This window comes from Antechinus flavipes, chromosome 5 (assembly GCF_016432865.1).
Source record: "Antechinus flavipes isolate AdamAnt ecotype Samford, QLD, Australia chromosome 5, AdamAnt_v2, whole genome shotgun sequence".
Lineage (NCBI taxonomy): Eukaryota > Metazoa > Chordata > Mammalia > Dasyuromorphia > Dasyuridae > Antechinus > Antechinus flavipes.
Window position 1 is genome coordinate 44,765,907 of NC_067402.1, and position 27,863 is coordinate 44,793,769.

Here is a 27,863-nt window from a genome sequence, read left to right on the forward strand (position 1 = left end):
GTTCGGTTCTGCAAACATATATTGTATCTAGGATATACTGCAACATATCCAACATATAAAGGACTGCTTGCCATCTAGGGGAGGGGGTGGAGGGAGGGAGGGGAAAAAAAATCGGAACAGAAATGAGTGTAAATATAATGTAATTATTAAATAAAAAAATTAAAAAAAAAAAAAAAAAAAAAAAAAAAAGGGGCTTGGTTGCCTTGCCCATGGTCTTATTTCTATCAGGTCGGGCAGTTTCTGTTTTAGAAACCAGCTCCATAAATCCATGCTTAGTTGAATAACTATCAGATGTCTAAAAGAGGATAACATTCCAGTGGAGATGTCATAAGTTAAGACTATAAACCAGTAGGATAAGGAACAGCTACTTGAAAATTCATTAGGGGTTTGTTTGTGGCTCACTTTGAGCATAGCACACATAATGTGTTACCTCAAGCGGTCAGCTGTGTGAGAAGTTTGTGGTTGAATATTGGGTAAAGGTAGGTTCCTGCTAACACAAGCAAGACAGGAATTCTTACCCACTTGTGAAATCCAACCTCAGCAGGCACCTCTTACCAAGGCCATAATGGCTGTAATCAATTATAGGACCCTCAGTGCAAACAGATTATTAAAGTTGACAACAAACTTGTAAAGGGGCCTCAGTTAATTAATTTGTTAATGATTTTTCCCTGTTTAAAGACATTAGCCCAAATTTCTTCTATATTCTTTTAAACAGTCATTGTCTCTGCTCTTGTTCTTCCAGACCTTGGAAAGAAAGGAGAGTCCCATGATGAATTGAGGAGACTGGGAAAGGAGATTTGTGCCTGTTAGAGCTGGGAGGTGATTTCCTGGCTGAGGTCTGCCTGGAATTTACATTTATTTTCTTTGGTAAAATGCCCAGGAAGGCATTTGCCTGGAGGGTGCTATAAAAGATACTAAATAAATAAAATAAATAATATGTTGATCCCCCCCACCCCATCTACCCATTTTAATATAAAAAGAGAGACATGCATATATATCACCTCACAGGTCATAAATTTATAGATCTGAATATGGCTATAATATATTTTAAACATATAATATATACATGCATGTGTATATGCATATATTACAGATTTGGATACTTTTATAGGCCCCCATTTTGTTTCAAGTTGATCAAATAAGTAGAATTTAACAACTATCTATTATCTTCCAATTATGTAGTTAAACAATGACTGCTCACAAGGTAAAGGAAATCAAGCTGAAATAACAAGACATTCTGAGGGAAAAACCAGGCAAGTCAGACTGCCACCATTTTGACCACCAGCTCCCATTAACCCCACTGAAAATATCCCAGGACCCTGAATCCAAGAGGCTTGAGAATAACTGCTTCCAGCCCACTATCCTCTGCTATCATCCAGAGAAGTCCTTCTCAAGGAGTTGCAGGCTGGACTTGCTCCCACATGCACTATTAGCTACAGCTACTGAAAACCCAGGAAAACAAGACCTTGCCACCAAAAGTAGTTCAAGATCACAAATTAATATGATTTTTAGCAGTGGAAATGACATGAAAAAAGGCACTTAATAAATTCTGTTCATTCCTCTCCAAAAAGTTTGGCAAAGTCAGTCAACTCCTTTTGAAAGTCAATTCAATTCTGTTCATCAAATATTCATTAAGTGCCTAATATGAGTGAGGCACTGTGTTGGGTGATGGTGTTGCAAAAACAATGACTAATGAAACCTTTCTTCAAGGGGCTTAGGTTCAAGGAGGGTGAAGGTGGGGTGGAAGATGGGGAGAGGGTACAACCTGCACAATGTAATTTTACAATAACCACTGGAGTGGGAAATCAGCAAAGGCCTGGGAGGAGAGAAGAGACTTGACAGGGAAGGTGATGAGGGACCACATCATACCTAAACCACCTTGACCCAAGATGGTCCCAGATAAAAGGCTGAAATAGATTTTATCGGTGTTAGTCAATTTATATTTATACCTTATAATGTGAAATATAAGGTGACAACATTCTTTCCTATAGACCAACTGTCCATGGCAACATTCCCAACTGTAGCCCCAACCAGATTAAAATGTAATTGAGAAATAAATAAAAATACAATAAGACACAGATAATATTACTTTTAAAAATGAAGTCATTATACAGCAGCAGGGATTCTTCCATATGGACTAGTAGTCTCCTTTCCATCTGCATTTGCCATTATTACGACATAACCATCATTTCATTTTCATATATGGATGATCATAGTCAACTGAGTGATTATTTTCTCTTCTGAGTCACTTTCTGCAATGATCCAGGATTTGATTTCCTTGATGTGGAAATTCCTTGAACTGACACAAATTATAACCTTTCTGTGCCTCAGTATATTGTTACCATGAATATTAAGGTAAAAATATTCATCTCTGGGCAGTTAAGTTCTTGGTAAGATGTCTTTCCAAACTTAGCTGGGCTGAGAGTTTCGGGTGATAGACAAGTACAACCTCAGGAAAAATGTTCTTTTTAACATTTAAAAAAATTCTTCCTCTTTTCCTCATCACATCTAATCATTCAACAGAGAAAAACATCTTTGTATATGTTTCTCTATGTGTATTTTACCTAACATTGTACGATTATGATAAAACACAAGCTACTTTGAATTCATGCTGATCTTTTGCCTTCCCCTACCCACAATCCCTTCCCAAGAAATTTTTCTTAGAGTTTTTTTCTTTAAATTGTGAACTTTCTTTTTATCTATCTACTTATTTACTTATTTATTTTTGCTGAAGCAGTTGAGGTTAAGTGACTTTCCTAAAGTCATACAGCTAGCTAGTGTTAAGTGTCTGAGGCCAAAGTTGAACTCAGGTCTTCCTGTCTTCAGGGCTGGTGCTCTATTCACTAAATTGTGAACTTTCTTGTTCATACTATCTCAGTATCCCATCACTATAACATAGTATCCAAATCTCTATTTATTAAACTTACCATTTAGAATGCAAAAGAAATAATTTTTAAAAACCATAAAAACGGTGTTATTTTCATTGTGGATACTCCTGATAAAATCACAGCTTCTTAAATTCTTCACCTGATGAAACACTATCTGGTAGTGTTAACTAGTTTTAACTAGTTCTCAGGCAACACTGTTGTCTGTCACCAGGCCCAAAGTAGGAGTTCTCCTTCAAGTTTTCATGATTGAGGGCAAGGAATTCCTCTCCCAATGTCATATAGCACCTGCCCTGCAGATTACTATTTTAGAGAATCACCCAAAGTTTTGAAAGATTTAGTGACTGGTCTAGAGCTTCATGACCAGCATGTATGAGAGTTAAGACCTCTTAACTAACTCAGAGGTCAGCTATACATTCCCTTATATTAAACCATGATGTTTCTCTGGTCCATGGTAGGCACTAATAAATGCTTATTGAAATAATATGACTCAAATTAAAATTTTCCACTCAGAAAGAAATCTAAAGGTACAAATTATATGCAGATTAGTGATTAACAGGTAAACCAGCATGACATCTCATTCAGGTTAACACACAAGTTTTATGTCACAGAGCATTAATAATATAGCACAAAAGTTCCACACAGCTTCCCCTCAAGCTGTGTCAGGCTCTCTCTTAACCTCCTATCCTTTAGTAAAAGCTCTTTCTAGCTGATCAGATCAAATTCAGATCCATAAGAGTTGAATGGAACCAGACTGCTTAGCTCCTACATATTAACTACAGCAAAAACCTTTAAGTCCCATCAGGAAAAGAAGGGAAGGGAAGGGAACGGAAGGGAAGGGAAGGGAACGGAAGGGAAGGGAAGGGGAAGGAGAAGAAGAAAGAGAAGGAAGAGAAGAAGGAGGAGAAGGAAGAGAAGGAGGAGAATGAGAAGGGGAAGGAGAAGGAGGAGAAGAAGGTGAAGAGAAGGAGGAGAAGAAGGTGAAGAGAAGGAGGAGGAGGAGAAGAAGGAGAAGGAGAAAGAAGAGAAGAAGGAGAAGGAGAAGGAGGAGGAGAAGAAGGAGAAGGAGAAGGAGGAGGAGGAGAAGAAGGAGAAGGAGAAGGAGAAGGAAGAGAAGAAGGAGAAGGAGGAGAAGGAGAAGTAGAAGGAGGAGAAGGAGAAGGAGAAGAGAAGGAGAAGGAGGAGGAGAAGGAAAAGGAAGAAGAGGAGAAGGAGGAGGAGAAGGAGAAGGAGGAGAAGGAGTAGAAAGACGAGGAAGAGGAGGGAAAGGAAGGAAAAGGGAAGGGAAGAGAAGGGAAAGGAAAAGAAGGAAAGAGGGAAGGAAAGGAAAGAAGATAATAGAGAGAAGACACTGGTATTAAGGGGAATCAGGACAGATGAAACCTATAGCCTAGGGCTCTCTTTAAGACTTAGGACTCAAGGACTGCCAATAGGGGATAACTAAGAAAATTCATTTTCTCTTTTCAGTTCATTATGTCCTTATCCAAAGTTTTTTTTTTTCCAAAAGTCTCCAAATATAACCTAGATATAGCTTACATCTAAGTTTTCCCAATAACATGGGGTCCCTTGCTCCCTTAAAAGCATTCAAGGTTGCAAATGCATATTGGATAGGATAATCTTTGTTTCACACACAGAAAATGCAAGAGGCTTGCAGAAGCCCTTAAAACAGATCTAAGAAACATATTAGGGATTCAAAGCCTTCTCAGGAGCACAAAAGCAGATGTAGAGAACACACTAAGTACTCAAAGTAATTCCAACATTCCAGTAAGTCTCATTTTATCCCCAGACATCCTTTGGGAGACTTGGATCCTTTTGGAAGAGAAATACACTCTGGGTTTGTTGAATAAGCAATCCTCTCCCAAACAGATCAACATTTGTATGAATACCTCATTGTAAAGGCAGTGTGGCAAGGTCCTAAACTCATGCTTCCCCAAGTGCATCTCATTTTGGGGTGCATCTCATTGCCCTCCAGTCACAAAAACCTTGTGAGTGAGCCTTATTTTTCTCCAAGAAGCGTTCATGCTAAGGAACTCATTTTTAGCAACCAGGTCCCCAAGCTTTCAAAATTTGGGTTACCCTCAGAGTAACCCCTAAAGTTCTCAATGACCCCCAAATCTCCCTTCTCTGGTTAGAAGGGGTGAATGTGAGATCCTCCTGCCAAAGGAAGAGAAATTCTCCTGCCATATTAGGAGGTTAGGATTCAGAGATGTTACTTCTAGGCTATCCTCTCCAGCATCATGGGTAGGCACTTGTTTGCTTCTACAGTGAGTTTCTGTAGGAACCCTCAATTTCACAGTCATGACCATTGTTTGGGCTCAGAAAAATCCAGTTTCAAAAACTCTTCTCTCAGGGGAACTCAGATCTGTAGCCTCTGAGATTTCTGCTCCAAGCTGGCCATTAATGATTCCAAAGGCAAGAGACTAGATCTATAGAATCCCTTCCTCTCCTTTCTGTCGTCTGAAGTCCTCCATATCCCCAAAGCTCTCTATTGCTTTCTTTCATGGGCCAGACAAAGTAGCAGTTCCCCCTCCTATGTTCCACCAGCTAGCTAATCATTTTAGAGGTTGTCCCAATCCTAGGGTACCAATGAGCACAATAAAGAATTGTTCTCTTAACCAGGTAGCAATGGGTATTTCCATATTCTAAAGTGGATAGGCTGAGGGATAACACTAAAGTGGATCAGAAACTGTGACCCACCCCTCATTACACACACACACACACACACACACACACACACACACACACACACGATACACATTGTATCTAAACACAATACAAATACAATTGGGGTCAATCTTTCACAGAGATATTGATTTGCCACTGGCTGTTTAAGAAGAAAGAGAAAGTTAGAATAGGACAAATGTTTTTTCCATATGTTCTGTTACCATAATTCTGTTTTCTATTATCAATTAATTGTCTTATTACTTGCCAACTTTTCAGAGGGAAGGAAAAAAAAAGCAAAATGTTTGAAGCCAGAACTTGCTTAATACCTCTTTCCCCTTTGTTTTTCCACCTGGTCCCTCCACTTAAGGCTTCCTTAACTCATCTCCCTACTCCTTTATTCTGTAAACCCCAAATGTATTCTTGGATACTTTATCAAGGAATACAAATTGTATATGTAGTGAGGAAAGACTGAATTTAAATTCTACCTCCAATAGGTAGAATCCTGGGCTAATCATTTAATCTCAGTCTCATTTTCATTCTAAAATGCAGCAATAATTACACCTACCTAACAAGATGGTGAGAATCAAATGACACAACAGATAAGTAAAGCTCTTTGTAAACCTTAAACTGCCATCTAAGTGCTGGCTATTATTATCATTATTTGTTAAGAGTGGTGTAAGCTTAGGAAAATTATTTAATCTTTCTGAGACCCAGTTTTCTCATCTGTAAAATGGGATTTATGAGATCTGTATGTAAAGTGTTTTACAAACATATTTTTCTCTAGTAGGGTAGATAAGACACATTCAGTCTCATTCACAGATAGCACTATCAGTCAATCAATATATGCAGATTAAAAACTTACTATATGCCAGACATTGGGGGGTTATTATACTCTAGAAGGATGTATGGGGGAGAGGACACACAAAAAGACCTGTTTCCTTATCCACCTTCCCTCCCCTCTCCCGGCCACAACTGGACCATCCATCCTTTTTAATAGTTCACTCATTGAATGAAATAGGAAGTGATGACATAACCACTTTCTGGAGCCGAGCTTACAAACAAAGATAGGTTTCTCTGTTCAGTGAATTTCATCCCCTTCTCAAACCTCCCCTCCCCATCCTTCCAACTCCCACACTCATCTCCCAACCAACTACCATGAGATGGTCCTGATTGAAAAAAAAAAAAAAAAAAAGCCTGGTGAGCCATTATTCCCATGAAGTAAGGAAGATAAAACCATAAGATTGAAGGATTTAGGGCCAGAGGGACCTTGGAGATCACAATCATTATTATGGAAAACACAGAGGGAGAAAGGAGCACACCCCTCTCGGCAGAGCATCAGAATTATATGCACTTTACATACCTAGTCATACAATTATAGAGTTAGAGCCAGGACTCATCCAGTCTAATTACCTCATTTTACACAAGTACCTCATACGGTCCAGGTCTTGCTATCATCCTAACTAGGGTGAAACTCAAACGATCTGGGACATCAATGAAGCCCCCTGCCAGGAAATGCTCTGCCCACTCCCTTCTCTCTCCCACCTCTGCCCTCACCTAAAGGCCAAAAGGCAAGAACCAGGTCATGGACTTAGCCATCTTTACAATCTATTATATAGAGAGAGGTACCTAGTTAATGTCTTTAACTGAAGTGACTAGTATTTGCTCCAGAGAAGGAGCTGAATTTACAGATGCTCTCTCAAAATGCAAATTAGGCAATCGGTCCACAGACTCCCTCATCTAGCTGAAACCCCTCTGCTTGCCTGACAAATCCGCCCATGAGCTGCTGGCCTCTGATTACAGCATGTGAACACTTCCTTTCCATAATAGCCAGGGCTCCGTGCTCATCTGGACCTAGTTACTCAGCCATGTGAATGGGCCTCTATATTAGCGGGTGCCAAGATGATGCTCTATGTATATAACGAGATGTGAGTTGAGTATTTATGGTGTTTGACAAAACACTCTTTATTGGAAACAGTTTTCGGTTTGTGAGAGCTTAGATCACTTGGCTTAGGGAGGCTTTCCTCTTGACTGACAGGTTCTTGGCACCCTGATAACCCATCCTCAAGAAGGCATCCGTTCCGGGTTGCCCCTCAAGGTCTGTGCTGTGTGTAAGGAATACACATGTTCTCGTGACAGCAAAGGCTTACGGTCCTAAAAGTAAGCAGCCAAAGAGGCATTTCTAAAGAAAAATTGAAGTGGCAAAGGAATTCATTTCTAGTAGCATCTTTCACCCTGGCAGGTAAACAGTCATGGATAGATTTATATTATAGAGGGAAAGAGGGATCTCTCTTAGAAGGAGACTAAAAGGGGGGGCAGGGTGTATGTCTCCTACTAGATGCTAAGTTCCTTTAAGAAAGGCATTGGATTTTAATCATATTTGCTTTCTCTGAAGGGTCTGTGGTAGGGATCATGTTGTGCAATGTAAAGGGTACTTAATAAATGGGGCTAGAGGAAAGACTCATATGGAGTTCAATCTTAGCTCTGCTTCTGTTGAACCTTAGTAGACAAGTCCCTGTTCCATTCTGGCTTTTAAAAGCCCTTCAAAGCTTGTTCAAGTCAGGTGGAATCAACGAGCATTTATTCAGAACTTTCTCTGTGCCAGGCACTGGGGTTCGAGTCAATGAACAAACCAAAAAAAATTAAATTGTCCTCTCAAGGACCTTACAGTCTAAAGAGGGAGACCATAAGCAAACAAGATATATTCAGGATTAATTGAATATCATCTCAGATGGAAGACATTAGCATTAATGGAGATCAGAAAAAGCTTCTTGCAGAAGGTGGAATTGTATTTAGAATTTGTAGGAATGTGATGACTTAAGCTGTAGGGAGATCACTTTGGTAGCTGAATGGAGGATGGTCTGTAGTGGGGAAAAGCTTGCAACATGGGGACCAGCCAGAAGAAAAGCTAGGTACAACAATCTCCCGTTGTGTGAGTTCTATAAGTTGATCATTTTGTATGACCTGCAAATTATGTTCTAAATATCGACATGGCCCTTGACAGAAAAAAGCTTCTCCACCTCTGGTCTACATGAAGCTTTTTTTAAATCCCTTCAGTGCTAATGTCCTCCCTTTCTAACTACCTTGTATCAATTTTAGATTCATTCTGCTCTATGTGCTTGAGGGAACTTCTGAGACTATAAGCTGAAGAGAAGATTCAGATCTCCATTAGGGTTAATTTGTTCACTGGGAAATCAATGAAAACACAATCTGGTACAAATACACACACACACATACATGCATATACATGTGCATATTTATATATTTTATATAAATAAAATATAAGCCTTATATGTGAGGCAGACAGATATATGTTTATATTGATCCAGTAAATTAGACATGTATATACATATATGCGCATATTTATATATTTATATAAATACAAAAGAAAAATTATATATATATATATAACAGATATTGATCTAGTAAACTATACATACATATATGCATTATACATACACATATACACACATATCCCAGACATTGTGGAAGGCGCTGTGGAAAAAAAAAAAAGACCAAAATGAAAGAGTTCCTGCTCTCAAGGGACTTATATTCCATGGGAGAGAGATAACATGCCACAAACCCAGCATAACGGAAGTGCTTGTTGATGTAGAAAGAATCACTGCTTGCATTAAGAAGGAAGTAAGCCAAATTCACAGGTGGATGGATGAACAAATAGATGTATTATAAATTCAGGATAGTTCACAGTTCCCAAATCTCTTGGGAACATTCCCCAGAGAGGGCAACTGTGCACAAGACTACTCTGCTAATCTGCGGGCATATTTACATTAGTCTGCCACCTCTCTGTGATTGAAGTTGTGAATCCTGTGCGTAGCACACACAAAAATGGTCTTGTTCCATTCCCTCTCATAGGAACAAACCAAACAAATGGGAGGTAGGGCCAAGGGCTCTGGAGAAAAGCTTTTATGGCCACTCAGTTCATAGAAATCAGCTCAACTGTTAACAAAACTCCAGTGTTTGGATTTCTACTCCCTGTCCATTTAGCCATCTATTCGTTATTTGCTGGGCAGTCTAATAGGCAATCACTAATGGCCGTTTATTTTTCAATTACATTAAAGAGTCTCCCCCAGCACCTACTTCTTTCCCTTTTCCTTCTTTGTCTCTATTTCTCTCTAAGTCCTTTTTCTTGTCTCTCTCCTCCCCTGTCTATCTCTGTTTCTCTCTTCCTTAATCATCTCTCCTCCCCTTATTTTCTCTGTCTCTATCAATCGTTGTTTCTGTTCTACCTTATCTTTCCCCCCCTTCTCCCTTAAACTATGTGTGTCTTTCTCTCTACTGGCCCCCCACCTTGTCACAGTTACAATAAAAATAACACTCATATCCCACAGAGAATAGGATGAGTCATACATACCTCATAGGGTGCTGAATAATAAGCTGATTCAGCACACAGATGCCCGGGAAATGTCTGATCGTATTTTTTAAGGTCTCAAGTAGTTCTGATGTCTGGCCTTGGAGACTGCTCTGGGTGAAGAATTCCTATTTCTCTAGCATATCCCTCTTTGACCAGGGTACACAAATAGAGAATAATTGTCCCTCCCTGTTCTAGGGAACAGGAGACTGGAGGACTGTGTAATATGGGAGCATGTATCAGGAAAGACAAAGTGTGAGAGCAGCTATTGGATCTAACCAAAATCATATAATTTATACCTATATGAAGTCAACTAATCTAACTCCTTTATTTCATAGATAAAAGAAATGAGGTCTAAAGGGGTCAAGTTTCTTGTCCAATGTCACATCCTTGATCAGTAGCAGAATAAAGATTCAAGGCAGATCTGTTATTTCAAATGCAGCTCACATTCCTCCAATTCACCCTATTCTCAAATGTTCATATTCCTAAAATCATTTAGATTTCATTCATTTCAAAAACTCAACCACTTAATACCTAATGGTACAATAATAACAGCTAAAATTTATATAGCACTTTAAGGTTTGCAAAGCATGTAATAGCATATATTATTATCATTTTTAGCAATCAGGAGTAAGTGATTTACCCAGAGTCACACAACTAGTTAAGGATCAAGTGTATGAGACTATATTTGAACTTAGGTTTTCCTGATTTCAGGAATGATGCTCTATTGCATCCATCTCTCTGCTCTTATGTGTGATCTTTTGATCTTTACAACAACCCTGGAAGATCGTTGTTTTTCAGATTTTTTTAAAAAATAGATTATACATGAGGAAATTGAAGTGGAAAGAGGCTACATGACTTGCCTGGAGTCACTAAGCTAGTAATTGATCGAAGTGGGATTTGAATTTAGGGCTTCTTGACTCACTGTACCACTTAGCTGCCTCTAGGGGAGAGAAAGAATAGCATTTGGAGTAAGGAATTTATTGTAGTTGCGTCATTTCAATTCTGTTCAACTCTCTGTAGCTCCATTTGAGATTTTCTTAACAAATATACTAGAGTGGTTTGCCATTTTCTTCTCTAGTTCATTTTATAGATGAGGATACTGAGGGAAACAGGGTTAAGTGTCTAGATTAGAGCTAGTACATGTCTAAAATTGGATTTGAACTCAGGTTCAAATCTGGAGCTGACTTCAGAGCTGGTGCTCTATTTACTGTACCACCTAGCAGTCTCAGAAAATATGGACTGGCTGGCTTCAAATCCTACCATGACCCATATTGATTTTGTGACTCTCAGTTGCTGAATGGATGACAGTCTGCATTAGCAGAGGGAGTTCTAAACACCAAAGAAATCATAGATTGTGACCTCCAGAAATTGTACCACGTACTGTCAGAGTGAGTTTTCACAGTGGAAGTTCCACACACTAAAGGAATCACAACTTATGACCCTCCAAAAACTGTTTAAAATACCATGCTAAATATTTGAGGATTGTATTAAAAAAAAAAAAAAAAAAAGGACATGGTCCCTGCCCTCATGGAGCTTACTGTCATAGACAAGATAAGACCTGCACACAAAACTCTCTAAGATGTTAAGTGTGTAAAAATCAGTGCAAACTGTCCAGAAAGTATGGGACAAAGTAATAAGGGATAAGAATGAGGAAAAGTTTTTTGGAGGAGGTGACATTTATGAAATTAAGAAAATGGTAAAGGTGTTTGTTTTTCTGGTGAAATATTTTTCCCCAAAAGACACTGCTCTGGCTACAAATTGACTTTTTATAACAACTCCCCCTCAAGACTGTCCTTGATTCTCATTTTAACCAGCTATCAGCATGTAAAATATTACCTGAGGACAAGGAGAATTATAATGGATGGGGAAGGGAAGGAAGACATCACATAGTGAAATTTTCCTCCACCAAGAAGGTAAAAATAGTAAAAAGGAAGTCGATATCCAAGGTTAATAAGGAGATAGTTTGAGAGTACCTATTTGCCTTTGAACTCAAATCACTTTGCCCAGATAAATAGCTTATTTGGATAGTGAAAGAACTGGTGAGTAAGATTGTGGGGCCATTGTTAGTATTTTAAAGCCTGCAGGAAGTAAGAAAGGAAGTTCAGGACTGGAGAAAATAAATGTCCTAATTTTTTTTTTTCTAAGACGAGGGTAGAATTTGCAAAGTATAGATAAGAGAGTTTCATTTTGATTTCTTGGAAATTTTTAGAATGGTTGGCAAACTCCTAGAAAAGAAGAAATGACTTTAAAGAACCAGTTTGCTTTCATCAAGAATGGGTTATGTCAGACTAATCATCTCTTTTTCGGTTGTGTTTCGTTTTCTTGTTTAGCTTGATCAATAAATTAGCAGATGAGGGTAATGTTACACATATAATTTATCTTGATTATGGCAAAGCATTTGTTGTTGTTGTTTTTTTAAAAAGAATCTTGTTCTATTCTTGTGGAAATGATAAAATAATATACCCAATTAAATGGATATGGAATAGATTGAATGACTTATACTCAAAATGTTGTTAAAAATTCAGTGTCAGCTTGGCAATGGAATGCTCCAGGGATCTATTCTTGGCCCTTTGATGTTTTATGTTTTTATCAATGACTTGGCTGAAGGCATAATCATAATTTTCAGGTGACACAAAATTGGCTGGGAGGCATCAGTACCACATTGGACTGCAAAGCAGGATCCAAAAGGCTCTTGACAGTCTTGAGTGCTGGACTGAATCTAATAAGAAATTCAACAGGAATAAATGAAAAGTCTTGCATTTTCATATCAGAATGTCAATTTCCCAAGTACTGAAAGGGTGGGGGAGGCATGGTCAGATGGCAATTGGAAATAAAAAGGATTCAGGGATGCATATATGTACACATATATAAGTATATATACATATGCACACATCACACACATACACACATGCAATTCCTCTACATTCCCAAACTCCTCCCAAACTATGTCTTTGTCTCTTTTCTGACACTGTTGCTTTGTCTCCCCCTCCTTCTTTTCTTCTTCTTCTTCTTTTCTTTTTCTCCTTCTTCTTCTCCTTCTCCTTCTTGTCCTTCTTCTCCTCTTCCTCCTCCTCCTCCTCTTTCTTCTCTTTCTCCTCCTCCTCTTCCTCCTCCTCCTCCTCGTCTTCTTTCCCCCTCATCCTCTTTCTTCTCTCTTCCTCCTCCTTCTCCTCTTATTCCTCCTCCTCCTTCTTTTTGAGAAAAAATGATACTGTTGTCCTGGTGATGCGGGAACTCTGCTGTCTCAGAAGGATTTTCTTTCTTTGAGCACAGGTCTGCACAACATATTCTATCTCCTATGCTGGTCCTTTTCATTGATTGATTCTCTTGCCTAGAATATTTTTCAGGCTTCCTTCAAGGCTCATCCCAAACTCCACTTTCTACACAAATCTTCCTTAATGCTAGTATCTTCCCTCTTAAATTTCCTCCATTTCTCCCTTTGCACATTATTGTTTGCATGTTGTCTCCTTCCATTAGAATGTAAGCTATCAAAGGGTTGGGCTACCTTTGCCTTTCTTTGTATTCTGACACTTAGCACAGTACCTGGTACATAGAAAGCACTTAGTAAGTGTTCCTTGATCTGACTGGCCTATGATCAGCAGTCAGCAACTTTAGAGTTTAGGATAGACCAAGTTCAAGGTGTCTTCTGCTCTGTCCATGGAGAAAACTTCATAGCACCTGCATCTTCTGTTGCCGATGTCCATCATTAATTCCCCTGATCTCTTCTTTCGCAGGAAAAGTCTGACTTTTCTGTCTTATCATTTCCCCCTTTCCTATCTCTACTTCAGTCACCACAGGACAAAACTATCACAGGAGGACAATGAAAAGGCTAGGTTTTCTACCCAAAGGAACTGTCCAAAAGTAGAAAAAGAAGGTAGAGGGGATTTTTTTTGCAGTACAAATTTGGATGTATTTTGAAATACCTTCCAATTCCAAAATCCTTTGATTTGGGGAAATTCAAAGTTTTATCTAAGATACAGCTCCTGTCCTCAGAAGCTTACAATCTAACTGGGGAAACAGGATACGTAACCCCTAATTTTGAGAACAAAATTAGGACAGTTTTTTTTCCCCCAAGTACATTGATGCCCATAACAGTGTTAGTAATCCTGTGAAAGTAATATTGAGTTTACTGAGCTCTTATTTCTATCTGATGCATCCCATGTAGAAAAACAACTTCACATAATACCACATTTATACTGAGTTTTCTCTTTCATACTTCAGAACAAAGAGACCAAAAGGTATAAAGTCATTTCTATTCCATTAAACAACAGTAATAAAACTATACTTTAAAAAAAAAAGTCAGCATCTTTAAAAATACTCAAATATTCTGATTTTAGAGGTATGTACAAGTTTGTCTCTACAGCAAGTGCATTTACTATTTAAATAATAATTTAGAGCGGATCTTAACAGAAAGATGTATTTGGAATAAGAAAGCCTAGGCTTTATTTTTGCCTCTATTACTTGCTACTTGTTTGACTTTCGTTAAACCATTTTCAACTATTCTTAAAATGAGGGGGTGGTCACAAATGATCCACTCTAAACTTTATGACTAGGATTTCATTTTGTTTCTGATAATATTTAATATCTCCATGCATTTGTATAGAGCTGGTGGGCTAGCTCTCACGTGTGGATGAAATGGCGTGAGACAAAATTACTGTGATTTAACGAATCATTTTAGATGTTAGGTGGTACAATGAATAGAGTGGCCTGAAATCAGGAAGACTCATTTTTATGAATTAAAATTTGGCTTCAGACACATATTAGCTGTGACTCTGAGCAAGTCTTTTTACCTGAGTTTCCTCATTTGTAAAATGAGCTAACAAAGGAAATCACAAACCAATGTACTATCTTTGTCAAGAAAACCCCAATTGGGGTTCCAAAGAGTTGGACAAGATTGAAAAAAAGCTTTTAGATGTATTATAAATACTATAGCTACAATCTGGCTATACTGGATCCCCTCCCACAGAGGGAAAAAAAATAGCCAGAATGATTGATGAGGTTACAGGTATAACACCAAAGAAATTTTTATCAACACCCGAGTATATCCTTATCAAGTCTTATTTAAGGATATGTGTGTGCTAGAAGATGTCTGGAGTCTGCTTCTCTTTGAATAATGCATTTGGACCACTAGAATCTAGCCTGAAGTCCTGGGTGATCTGGTTGCCTAACTTCCCTTCAACTCTCAGTACCAGAACCAATCAATAAGCAATAAACATTTATTGAGTGCCTATCCTGTGCTAGGTACTGTGCTAACCACCATTGAGATCTGGGGTGAATTTGAGGTGGCAAAGATACCTGAGTCACTATTCTGTGACTCGGTTGGTTTGTAGGCTAAAATAAATTCTATAATTAGATCAACCAAAGATGGGACTCTGTTTCTATGCCTTTAAGACAAGGGTTGGCAAAGTACTAAGGGCCAAATCTTGCTTGCAGACTGTTTTTGTACTCCACAGAAACTAAGCATAATTTTTACATTTTAAAACAAAAAAACCATAAGGTTGGATAAATTTGACCTTTAGGCCTCGATTTCTCCTGCCTTAAAATCTCTGATTATAGGATTGTCAAGAGTAGGCATTTTTATTAATACCCCCATCTCAAGTTATTCATCCAGACATGGAGGGGGACCCTGGGTTCTTTTCAGTTCTGCCAATGAAATGAGTATAAGCCCTCTACAAACTGGAAAAGCTTTAGATATGGGCCTAGTAAAGAGTCTGTAATGTCTTTTCTTCCAAGATCAGACTAGCTACATTGATCAGAAAGCTTGACATCATAAAATTGGTCTTCTTGGAGTTAGGATTAGGCCACAAAAAGCCTACCAGGTCACAGCCTGTTAGGGAAGGCTAATTAGTTTGGATTTTCTTTTGCGGTCAGAAGGGATCCCACAAATTTTGAGCAGAGATTCAAAGCATTAGGCTTTGGTAATCTAGAAAGAGATGAGCACTGGATCTCTTCAGTAGAGTTGTGTTTATCCTTCATAGCTCAAGTCAAATCCAACAAGCTGAAAGGTCGATATAAATATCCCTCTTGTATGTTCCACATGCAAAAAAAAATGTCCTTTGAAAATCAACATGAAAATATTTCCCTCTTTTTTGCATATTTAAAAAATTAATCCTGTATTCCCTTTGCTTATAGAGATCTAAAGTTCCAGGGCCAGGATTGAATTCAAAGCCTCCTAACCAATCTAAATAAAATGTCCTTTCCCTCGACATAAGGTACAGCCTATGAGTTCCATACCCAGGAGTAATTCAAAGTTGTTTACGGACTCCAAATCCCCAGATAATACAGATAAAATTATGGTTCTATGGTTACATGAAAACCTTTCATATTTGTCTGCAATATGGAAACTGGCATGAATGGATGTATTTTTGTCCACCAACAGAGATTACACTGTTTGATGCATGAAGGTCACGGGTATGACAGATACGACCTCACTTTAGTGTTGCCTTTTCCATCCAGTTCCATCCAATTTCATCCAAATCCATAAACATTTATCAAGAGCTCCCTAGGTACGAGGCTGCTAGGTTCTAGGGGTACAAAGACACATTTTGAATTGGTTTGGGGGAGTCCTGGCAAATCCTAGAACTCAGTTAACCCCTATCTTATTTTATACAAGAAGGAAATGGAGATTTTGAGACATCATTAACCTGGACTTGTCACTTCTCTCTGAGCCCCAGTTAATTGTAAAATGAAGAGATTAGACTAGATCTTCACCTCCTCTAAGGTTTCAGTGCCCAACTCCTGACGGAAGCCTTTCATGATCCTCCTGGTTGTTAGTGTAGTTCCCTTAATTTATCTTGTATTTATTTATACAGAAGTTGCTAAGTGGCACAGTGCATAGAGTGCTAGTTCTAGAATCAGGATGGACCAGAGTTCAAATCTAGCCTCAGACACTTACTAGCTGGGTTACTCTGGATCAGTTAATTCTTTTTGCCTCAGTCTTCTCATCTGTAAAATGAGTTGGAGAAGGAAATGACAAACCACTCCAATATCTCTGCCAAGAAAACCCCAAATGGGGTTTTCAGTCAAACAGGACTGAACAACAGGAAGTTGCCAGTTTCTTTCCTAAGTATCTCCTCATCTCATACCCTTCTAGCTTAAATGTTTTTTTGACTGCCTATTGAAATATAAATTCCTAAAGGTCACAAACTCCCTTGCTTGTATTTGTAGCCCAAGTATTTAGCACAGTGCTTGGCACATAAGGAAGCACTTAAAAGATGCATTTATCTATTACAGATTCCCTGACCTTGTTGCTGTTTTGAAATTTAATTAGTGTTTTCAATCCACAAGTATTTATTCTCTCTTCCTCGTGAAAAACAACAAATATACCCAGTCAGATGAAATAAATTCACACATCGGCCACGTCTTAAAATTTGTTTCAATCTGTATCTTGAAGTCATTGACTCTCTCTCAGCAATAGGGGGATCCTTTATCATTATTCCTCTGGGATCATCATGGCATGTTCTTTAATTCTGTTTCAGGACTAAGAAAAGTCCACCTCTATTCTATTAGAAGCTTTTCAAACACCTGCCCCATGGTCTTCCTTCCAGCACCTGCAGCCTTCTTCCCAACAACCCCTTTGAGTCACCCAATCCCGATTAGTAATAGCTTATGTTTCAAAGCTTTTCCCTCCTAAATCATCTCATTAGGGGGAAAACACCCACCCAGCCAGCCTCCTAGGAGCAGACAGCTGGGTATAGGGGAAAAGGGGAGGGGGCAAAGTCTTTTTTTCTGATGCTTTTCTCTCTGTGACTCCCCCAAGTTCTCATGGGCCTGTCAGCCACTTAATAACCACTGGGAAATGAGCTGGAGAGGCTGCTCTGTGGCCGGTGGACCCAGGACAATAGACACTAATTGGTTCCATTATAGATAGCTTCAGCAGAAAGACCTGGGAATGAATGAACATGAATATGAATGGACCGATGCTACCCTTTCAGCACTTAGAGGTGGTCCTTCTTAAAAAAAGATGGGTGGAAAGTTCAAATGAGGAAGCTTGCATAGGCCTGACAGTTCTGGGGCCAAAAAGGATCTGACTTTAGGGCTGTCTCATTTATAGACTTTGTTAATCACTCCAGATAACTCACAAATTACAGCCAAAGAGCCACTTCCTTTGCCCCAGGCAGGTAAAAGTCTACCCAGAATAAATAAAAAAGAATGCTTGATGATGTTTATTTTTCTATCTATACCTCCAATCTCTCCATTCCCTATCCCACCTCCAACACACACACACACACACACACACACACACACACACACACACACAGCAAATTAGTTTAAGGAAATACACAAAATAAATCAATGAGAGCCAGGCTCCTTTAATTTTAGGTTCTCAATTTATTCTATCATTGGAGTTTATGTGTTGTTTTGTTTGTTGCTTGTAGCAATTTTTTCCCCTGGCATTTGGAGAGAAAACTTGAAAGATGTTATTAGTATTAGCTTCAAAACAATGGTTTGCTATTAATTCTATAATAGATATAATTTGATACCAATTCTGTTATTCTATAATTGTTGACTCTTCCCAGTCGGGGAGGAGGGGGTGATATAGACAAAGATATCATTAGCCATTGAAATCTCCTACAACTAATAATAATTTAAAGACATTTCAGTCAATAGTTTCAGTCTCCAACAGGATCTTTTGCCTTAGCTACAAAAATCACAGTAAGAAGACTGGTTAGCATTTGAGTTCCTTTTCTCAGATCCTACGTTGGGATGCTTTTATGATGCATAAAAATAGTCAATAAATGGACAGGCAGCCAGGGTGAGAATGAGAAGAAGCCTGCAGCTGGATAATCCATAGCCTACTACTATGCTCTGAAATAATCAAGAGTTGGCAATGGCAGCAGTAACTTGGACTATAGTCATGATTTAGGATCATAAACTTCAAAAATGTAAGAGCTGGGATTGACCCCAAAGACTGAGCATCTTAATCAGAGTCATAACTAGGGTGGGGCGACTAGCATTTAATCCAAGAAGCTATAATTTAGAGGGTGCCAAAATTTAAAAGCCTGCATAATTTTAAAATTTGTTACATTTTGGACAGCATTTTCTCTCTTTCAGCAACTTCGAAATAACTGAGCTTACCACTTGGTTAGCAAGAATAATTAAGCTGGAAACTACCAGATGGTGCCCTTTCAATAACCCTTATTTCCATCCCAATGGCCACATACCAGGTGAGTGTTTCCCTGTTCCCACCCTCTCCCCTATCCCCCACTCATCCATAGAAGCTTCCCCAGAAGCCTCTTGGTGTCTCAGAGGGGTCTCTCTCTGCCCTCCCACTTTGTCTTGTAGTTTTTCCACATCATAAATTACAAATTGATTTAAAGGCACATTTTGTGCTGCATGCTTTGGATGTCAAAACTGTTACCTACAGGTCTGCTTCTCATCTAACTCAGTCATTTAATAGATAGGGAAACACGGACCCACAGAGAGTAAATGGCTTTCTCAAGGTCACGATATCATCAAGGCAATCAGTTCTCAAGTTTCATCTTCTAGTGAAAGTCCAGGGAAGTGGATCCTTTCAAATCTCCTATTGAGAAAGGGGAGGCACTTCCCCTGAATTATATGGAATATCTGGGCAACTATGTTGAGGCCTGAAGCCTCCTACCTAAAATGTGAGAGGTCTCCCCAAGTAGATAGAATTCTCCACTTCAAGGTTCCCTGAACCCCAGATTACTTCCCAAAATAGTCATGGAAATATGTTGCCACGGTCACAAAGTCTGGGTCTGGCTCTTTGATTTAAGAAACTGGAGAGGGGATGGGGAGGAGGGTACAGATCTGCTCATACCTAGTCCCATCTATAGCCTTAAATATATGGCTGCTATTTCCCACTATCTCTATTCCCTCTAAAGAGCAACTAGATGGTACAGTGGATAGAGCACCATCCCTGGACTCAGGAAGATTCAGCTTCCTGAGTTTAAATGTAAACTCAGATACTTCCAATTGTGTGACACTGGGCAAGTCACTTAACCCTGTTACCTTAGTTTCCTCATTTGCAAATGTGCTAGAGAAGGAAATAACAAATCACTGCAGTATCTTTGCCAAGAAAATCCCAAATGAGGTTACAAAGAGTCAGACAATGAAAAACAACTGACCAATTCCTTCCCTCTAAATGTATGATTACCGTACAATGGATTTTCTTCAATGTAACCAGTGATATAACTTGTCACTGACTATAGCCTTTGGAACTTCATTTCATTGAGTTTCTTTGCTTTTTAATTTTTAATGTGAGGGGCATTTAAAAATTATTCAGAATAGGTCTTTCCCAGTTATTCCTGGGAACATCTTCACAAGTTCCCTTTACCCTTTGCTCCCTCTTCTTCTTCTCATATAGAATGATAAGTATACAGATCATCTAAGCAACTCCTCCATGTCAGCAAGAAACACAAAAGAAAATTACCTTTTGGAGATCTGTTTATTTTGTAGTTTTAAAAAAGGTGAAAAGGGTCTTTGAGAAATTCCAGCTAGGAGCCTAGAGTTTAACCATATCACCTCTACTTTTATAAGTGATGATACTCTTTGTGTATCATCTGTCCCCAATCCTTATACTATGTCAAGCCATTTTAAAAGATTTTCTTAGAATCAGAGTAGAAGGAATCTAAGAGATTACATAATTCAAGACTTTCATTTTAAAGATAAGGAAAGTGAGACCTGCAAGTATCAGTGGTTTTCTCAAGGGTATCCGGGTAGTTTTGTGACAGATTTAGTGTCAGATGTCTGTTCCATGACTTCCAGAATACTGCTCATTTTCATTTTTTTTTATGAACCTGACAAACATTAATGAACATCAATACTTTTACATTCAAAGACAAACAGAAAAGAGAATTGTATAGGTAACTGACATCTTTCACATATGTCGTTTCTTTTTCTTTTTTTAGTTTATGCTAAAGTTAACATTTTCCTTCTGAACTGGGTGCTTTCTTTTATTTAAAAATTTTCATTGTTTTTCTCTTTTTTCCATGTCAATCACTGTGCGCTCACTCTAAAATAAAAACTTTCTCTTGCAATAAATCTTGTCGAGCCAAACAAATTCACTCATTGGTCGTGTCTCTGAGAAGTGGGCAGCATACTTTTTCACCGGTTGGGACTAATCATTTCCCACCTCCCAATACTAGAATCCTTCTAATTAAAGACCCAGATGAAGCATAATTAAAATATACAAATCACAGAATACCAAGCATCTGATGTACTTATTATTGTACTTAATCTATCATTTGGTTCATTGATTTATTCAAAAGGCATTTTTACTATGCATAGGGCATTTTGCTGAGTGTTATGGATGCAAAGATTAAAAAAAAGAAAAAGAAAGAATCCCTTATTCTCGAGGAACATGCATTCTCCTAGGGGCATAAATAAATCAATAAACATTCATTCTGCACCTACTGTGTGTTAGGCATTGCATTAAACACCAGGAATACAACAAAATATATATACAAGTAAATACAAAGAATATACAAAGTAACATAGGGTGACTTCAAAAGGAGTGAAGGGCTAATGTTCTTCCCCAAGGTCTTCCCATTCTAGAGAAGCAGCTTTTAACCTTTTTTAAAGTCCTGGATCCTTTGGGCATTTAACCCTGATAAAGGTAAGAACCTTAGCTGTTCTAAAGGATGCTAGGGAGTCTTCAAAATCCCTGCCCTCAAGAGGCTTATATTCTATTGAAAAGGCTGTTGTCTCATTTTCTACACCCTCAGTACAATAGCCAGCCTTACGCATTAGACCGAATGCTGGACAGAAGTCTGGGTATAAGGGAAGGGGGGAATGATAGAAAAGTAAGATGAATAAGCAACAATTCATCTGGGGACTTGGAATTCAACCACTGGTGGCAGGGAGATTAACAGCTCACTTCATCTCCTCTGCAAAATGAGGGTTCAGGGAGGAGAGCAGCCCTATGGAAGTGGGAGCTGTTGCTCCGGTTCCCTTACCCGGCGGTGCCATCTGCCAGCCAGCCTGTGGTGCACGTGGCAAAGGAACATTCCAGCACGGCTCGGCGCAGCTCTGCCGCTGTGGCCAGGTGAGCGCCCGAAGCCTCACAGGAGGCCCGAGCCATAGACAGATCCAGGCCCTGAGAACCATTCCAGGATTCCAACACAAAGAGTTTTCCTGCAGAAGAACACATAGACACAAGCAGACATATCAGTCTGAGTAAAAGTGGCACCGGTCTAGGTCTATTTCTCAGGGCCAGTCACCTAGCAAGCCATTCTCTTCCCCAATATCTTCCCCTTCCAGAACAGCAAATTTTAAACTTTTTTTACGTATGTCCCGGACAAAGCCAATGGACTTCCTTGAAGAAGTTTTTAAGTGAGTAAAATAAGATATTTAGAAGTACAAAGAAAGACAATTAAATTTATTTTTCAAAGTTCCTGGATCCCAAGTTTCAGACTCCTAATTCTAAAAGACCTCAAAGCCCTTTAAGCAGATCATTCCCATGTTATATATCTTTTATCACATGATAGTATCTTTTCCTAGATTTAGCCCTTAGAAATTCTCCAGTATAGATAAGAAAACTGAGGCAAACAGAGGTGAATTGTCACCTTGATCAATGTCACATAGCTAGTAAATGTCTGAGACTGGATTTGAACTGAGTTCCACGTTAACTTAGAACATTTCCAAAGTTGTCTTTTTGAATTTAAGTTTTAGATCCTAGCTAAGCATAATCAGGGGAGGAAATGTCACCCTTAGCTGATTCCCAAAGAGAGAGACACACAGACACATACATACATATATATATATATATATATATAGAGAGAGAGAGAGAGAGAGAGAGAGAGACAGAGAGAAAGAGAGACAGACAGACAGACAGACAGAGAGACAGAGAGACAGAGAGGGAGCTCAGAGGGCAAGAGGAGGGGGGAGAATAGTTTGTCGATATCTAAAGATTCAAACTATTTTGTCTACCTCCCAAGACTGTGAGAATCAAATGAGATAATAATTGTAAATTACTTAGCACAGTGCTTGGCACATAGTAAGTGCTATATAAATGCCATAATTAACAGCAATAGCAACAACATTATCAACATCAATATCATCAGTATCAACATCATAATCTGATTTGAGTTCTCCACAGTCCTAGGAGACAGGTGCAATGATTACCCCTGTTTTGCAGATGAAGAAATTGAGACACAGGGAGGTTCCACGACGGCCCATGATCACATAGCTAGTAAATATTATAAGTGGGATATGGACCCAGCTCCTTCCAACTTTAGATTTAGTTCCCTTTCTGTACTATACTGCACCATCATGAAAACTGATTTATTAATTAGAACTTGTCCCTTGAGGACTTTTGCTACACTTTCTTAGCTTACATTTAGTTGTTGCATATTTTGGTAGGTACCAAAATTTTTTTTAAATTAAAGAACTGTATAAATGCCTATTTTGGGATTTATAAACTGGCAAAAACTGGCCCAGGGGCTCAGAATAACTGGATTCCTTACGAGGCTTTTAAGCACGCTGGCCTGATCTCCATAAACTACTACTCCTCATCCCCCTGTACCCCACCTGCAGCAAGGAAGATAAAATGTCCTCTAATCTGAGATGGAGTTGACTAAAAAGGCTTTGGGAATCAGCTAAGAGTAATGACAATTCCTCCCCTGGTTATGCTTAGGTAGGATCTAAAAGCTGAATTCAAAAAGACAACTTTGAAAAAAAACGTTCTAAATCATTTCAAAGACAACTTTGAAAACTGCTCTAAGTCAACTTGGAACTCAGTCAGTCAAACTCTCCAGTGAGACTTTACTGAATATATAAATACAAATATTTCTATGTAGTCATAGATAAGACATATTTTCCTTCTTTCTCTGTCTCTGTCTCTGTCTTACCCTCTCTCCATATGTCTCTGTCTTTTTTCATCTCTGACTCTCCCTCTCCCTCCTTTCTCTGTCTCTGTCTCTGTCTCAGTGTCTGTCTGTCCGTCTCCTTCTTTCTCTTTGTCTCTCTTTCTCTTTTGAAACCAACAAATTTCTTCTTCCCTGAGGCTTTAGAGACAACTGAAATACTTAACGTTAGAATTTGTCTTTTTGATGGACCAGTTTCTAGCCAAATGATGAAGTCAGTCCCTTAAACTGAGTTTATGTCAATTAAGCTGGGGTTTGGCTTGAGTGGTTTGTGGGTAAATAAAAATGACCTACAATACCCTCTTTACCCTATTCAAACTTAAAAAAAAAAAAAACAACAACACTCTTCCTCTTTCTCTCTTCTTCCCTTGGTCTCTTTGTTTTCTTTCAGGTTGGGTTTCTGTTTGAAAATGTTTGCTACTATCTTCATGCCACCATTCCTATTTTCACTTCAAGAAGAAGTCTGGTGGTAGAGCACTAGGCCCAGAGTCACAAAAATCTAAATGCAAATCTAGCCTCAAATACTTGGCACGTACTAATTGTGTGATCCTGGGCAAGTCACTTAACCCTGATAGTGGTAGTGGTAGTAGTAATAGTAGTAGTAGTAACAATAGGAAAAAAAGAAGAAAGGAGAAGGAGAAGGAGAAGGAAAAGGAGGAGAAGAAGGAGAAGGAAAAGGAAGAGGAGGAGGAGGAAGAGAAAGAAGAAGAGGAAGACGAAGAGGAGGAGGAGAAAGAAGAAGAAGAGAAGGAGGAGGAGAAAAAGAAGAAGAAGAAAAAGAAGAAGACAACCTTAGACCATTAATATTTTGTTTATAAAACATGTCAGTGTCTGAAATTGGCTTAATACATGGATGTGTATAGACGTGTAGACACACACACAAACAGCAAGAATATCACAAAATGTTCATCTAGAGAAGCAACATATTGACACAGCCTTCAGAAATCCTGTGACACAGTTGGCTGCTGAAATCTTGCCAGAAGGACAACTGGAATTTCTCATTCCGTGCCCAGCAGATGATAAAATGCAGAGAAACCTCTCTCTTTCCCGCTCTCAAAAGTCAGCTTACTTTTGGTCAAGACCCAGTGGAACCTGACCATCTACATCTATGTCTACTAAAGGGCTTATCTCAAGACCCTGAACATGTCATTCCAATGCACTCCAGGCTGAGGCAAAACTCCCTAGTTGGGATTGATGTTCCTCCAGCTACATCCCCCTCCCCAGGGCATATCAGAGAGACTATTCCTAGAACCATCCTGAAGTCATGAATTCAAATCCAGCCAAAAACACTTGCTGACTGTGTGACCCTAAGCAAGTCATTCTGCCTTTGCTTCAATGCCTCAAATGTAAAATGGGATAAATGGCACCTACATCACAGGGCTGTTGTTAGGATCAGATGAGGTAATTTTTTTTTTTTTTAGATACCCAGTATAGTGCCTGTGAGATAAAGGCACTTAATAATTACTTGTATCCTCACTTTCCTCTTTCCCTCACTCTGCTCTGGTGGGCAGCTCCTTCAAAGAGAATAGTGAATGCTGCCATGAACTCCCCAGGGCAAAAGTAATATTAACTCAGTTCACAGATTTTTGAACTGAACCTGTGTTTTAAAGAGAAATCTTCAAGAGGAAACTAGTCTCACCCAAGCTGCTCTATACCTTAGTTCCTGAGAATTGCCCAGGACATGAACTGGTTAAGTGAAGTGTCCAGGGTCATAAAACTAGTAGGTCTCAGGTAGAATATGAATCAAGCTGTTTGAGTTCCTGGCGGCTCTCTATCTGCTACACGGCTTCCTATCATGTACAAACATATGTATATAAGCTCATGGATGTAACCCTCCTTGTGAAGCAGAAAAGTCCCAGATATAACCCAACAGATGTCTTAGAGCCACTGTCACAAAACTACAGAGCTTGTGAATACGCACAGATATATATGTATAGAAATATGTATGTGCATTACCAATTTGCATCAATTGGATGGCATTTCCACACTATTCCAGGAAAATCACCCTCTACATCCCATCCGCCACAAAGAAAAACTATTGGGGGAATATATTTTATGCAGTAAATTTAAAAATCAGACTGCATTAAAAAAGGGTTCTCCCTAAGAGTCAGGGACCTTAGAACCCTCCCCATCATTCCCCAAATTGAAATTATGTATAACAAGCAAACAAAAATCTTCTGAAATACACAAATTCAGGAAGCTTGAAATCTAGACTATGGTTGGGCTTGGTTTAGGGTGGGTGGGATGAGCTGGGCTCATGCCTGGCTGGGATGCTTTTGAATATACTGACTTGCCAGGTTCCAGCCCCCTAGGGGAATCCTGTGGAGCTCAGTACTCCTGTTCCTGCCATAGGAAGGCAAGAAGATGACTGGACTCCTGTTGGATTTCCACTGCTTGGCTTGCTTTATAGCCTTCCAAGGCAGTGGAATCCAATTATTCATCCCCATCCGTCTTCTTCAGGGATTCATAAAGCGAAGTGGTAATCCAACAGGAATAAAAATAATACTGCCTCACATTCTTCAAAAGGAAACAAAGGGCCATATGGGCCACGGCCCAGCTAAAATCCTTAGCCATGAACACATCGCTTTCATGGCGTCCAAGATGAGATGAGGCAAGATCTGAAGCCGGGGGGATCCATTTAGAAAAATGCCTCTGTGTAACTAACCCAGGACTTCTGGGATCCTTCTGAATGGGGGTGTATGCTGGGTCTCTGCCGTCTCATCTGTTTATTTTCTTTTGTATCAAATCCTTTCTTTAGGACAACTATTAACCTCTTCCTTCTCATGGGCCCTTTTGACATTCTGGTGAAGCCCTTCTCAGTATAATGTTTTCAAATGAATAAAATAAAATAAAAAGGAATTCGATGATAATGAAATAGTTGTAAAATATTTTTTAAACAAAACTCACTGACACCCTGAAATCTATCCAGGGATCTCAGGTGAAGAACCTTTGCCTTAGGTACTTAAAGCATTCATGGATGGGTGGATAAATAGATATGATTGATTTTTACCTTCACTGCCTGTTCAAAAGAATAAAGACTTCCAAAAAATACTGTGAATGGGATTTGGGAAACTTGGAACCCTATAAAAGTCAATGTGAAAATAAAATTATAAATATCACAGAGTGATCGAGGCTTTGTTCCAAGGAGCAAAAATGGAGAAAGACGTACTTCCTCTCTAGTTGTAGAAGGCTTTGCTTCTCTGATCCCAAACACCTCCAGTGTCTGGTCACTATGTCGTCCCCTTCTTTTATTCTAATATAAAGTTGAATGGGACCTTATAAGTCCAACTCTTTCATTTTATAGTTGAGTTAGGTTCAAGGTCACAAGTGGCAGAACCAAGATTCAGACAGCAATAGGAGGAAGATTTGATAGTGGAGTCAGAGCACGTGTGTGTAATAAGGTAGGTCTAGTTCAATCCTCGGACTTTGATAGTTAAAACTCCTTCCTTATATAGCCCAAGGGCTATTTAAAATTTACATGAAAAGAAGGAAATTGGTCTAACCCTGGGGGTTATTTTGACATACAAAATGAAAAGGAGGTGATCCAGGGAACAGTGTAGACCTTCACTTCAGGCCCCAGATTTTGCTACAAACTTGGAGAAACTGTAAAATTATTCACATCTTACTTTTCCCTTCCAATAGAAAAACAAATTATTCTTTCCTTTAAGAGAACCAAATGAGAGATAGAAACTTAATATTCGTTGCATATTCAGATACTAGGGTGAAAAGCCCCTACAGAAATGAGAAATTAGTGTTGCTTTCTTAGCCTTCTCCAGACATATCTTTCTGTCTCAAGCAGGATGAGCTCCATTATCACAATCTTGGAAAATTAAGGATTTTGCCCTTCAGGAATAAAAAATAGCCCTGATTTGCCTATTAAAAAATGAGGAAGATCTTTTCCTTGGGCAGGTATTCCAAAGCATGGAGTTCACAGAAGTGTCAGGATTCACAGCACCCAAGCCTCTTGCCTCAGGCAAGGAAGTTAGGTGCTGTGAGACATCTTGCACCATCTTTTCAAAGCTCCTCTTTGAGGATATCCACACCATTGCCCTGTGTAATAGAGTAATTTGCCAGCCAGTTGGCACTCGAGTCCCAAGGGGCCAAACACTGAGGATGGAG

The 27,863-nt window shown here is 39.0% G+C and overlaps 1 protein-coding gene across 1 annotated transcript in view; it reads right to left on the bottom strand.

The window, feature by feature from the left end:
* SUSD5 (sushi domain containing 5) overlaps positions 1-27,863 on the bottom strand; it is a 105,062-nt gene that overhangs the window by 66,231 nt on the left and 10,968 nt on the right. The window contains exon 2 of the mRNA XM_052001559.1: positions 21,837-22,014. Within this exon, the coding sequence (XP_051857519.1) occupies positions 21,837-22,014 (178 nt within the window). The remainder of the gene's footprint in view (positions 1-21,836; positions 22,015-27,863) is intronic.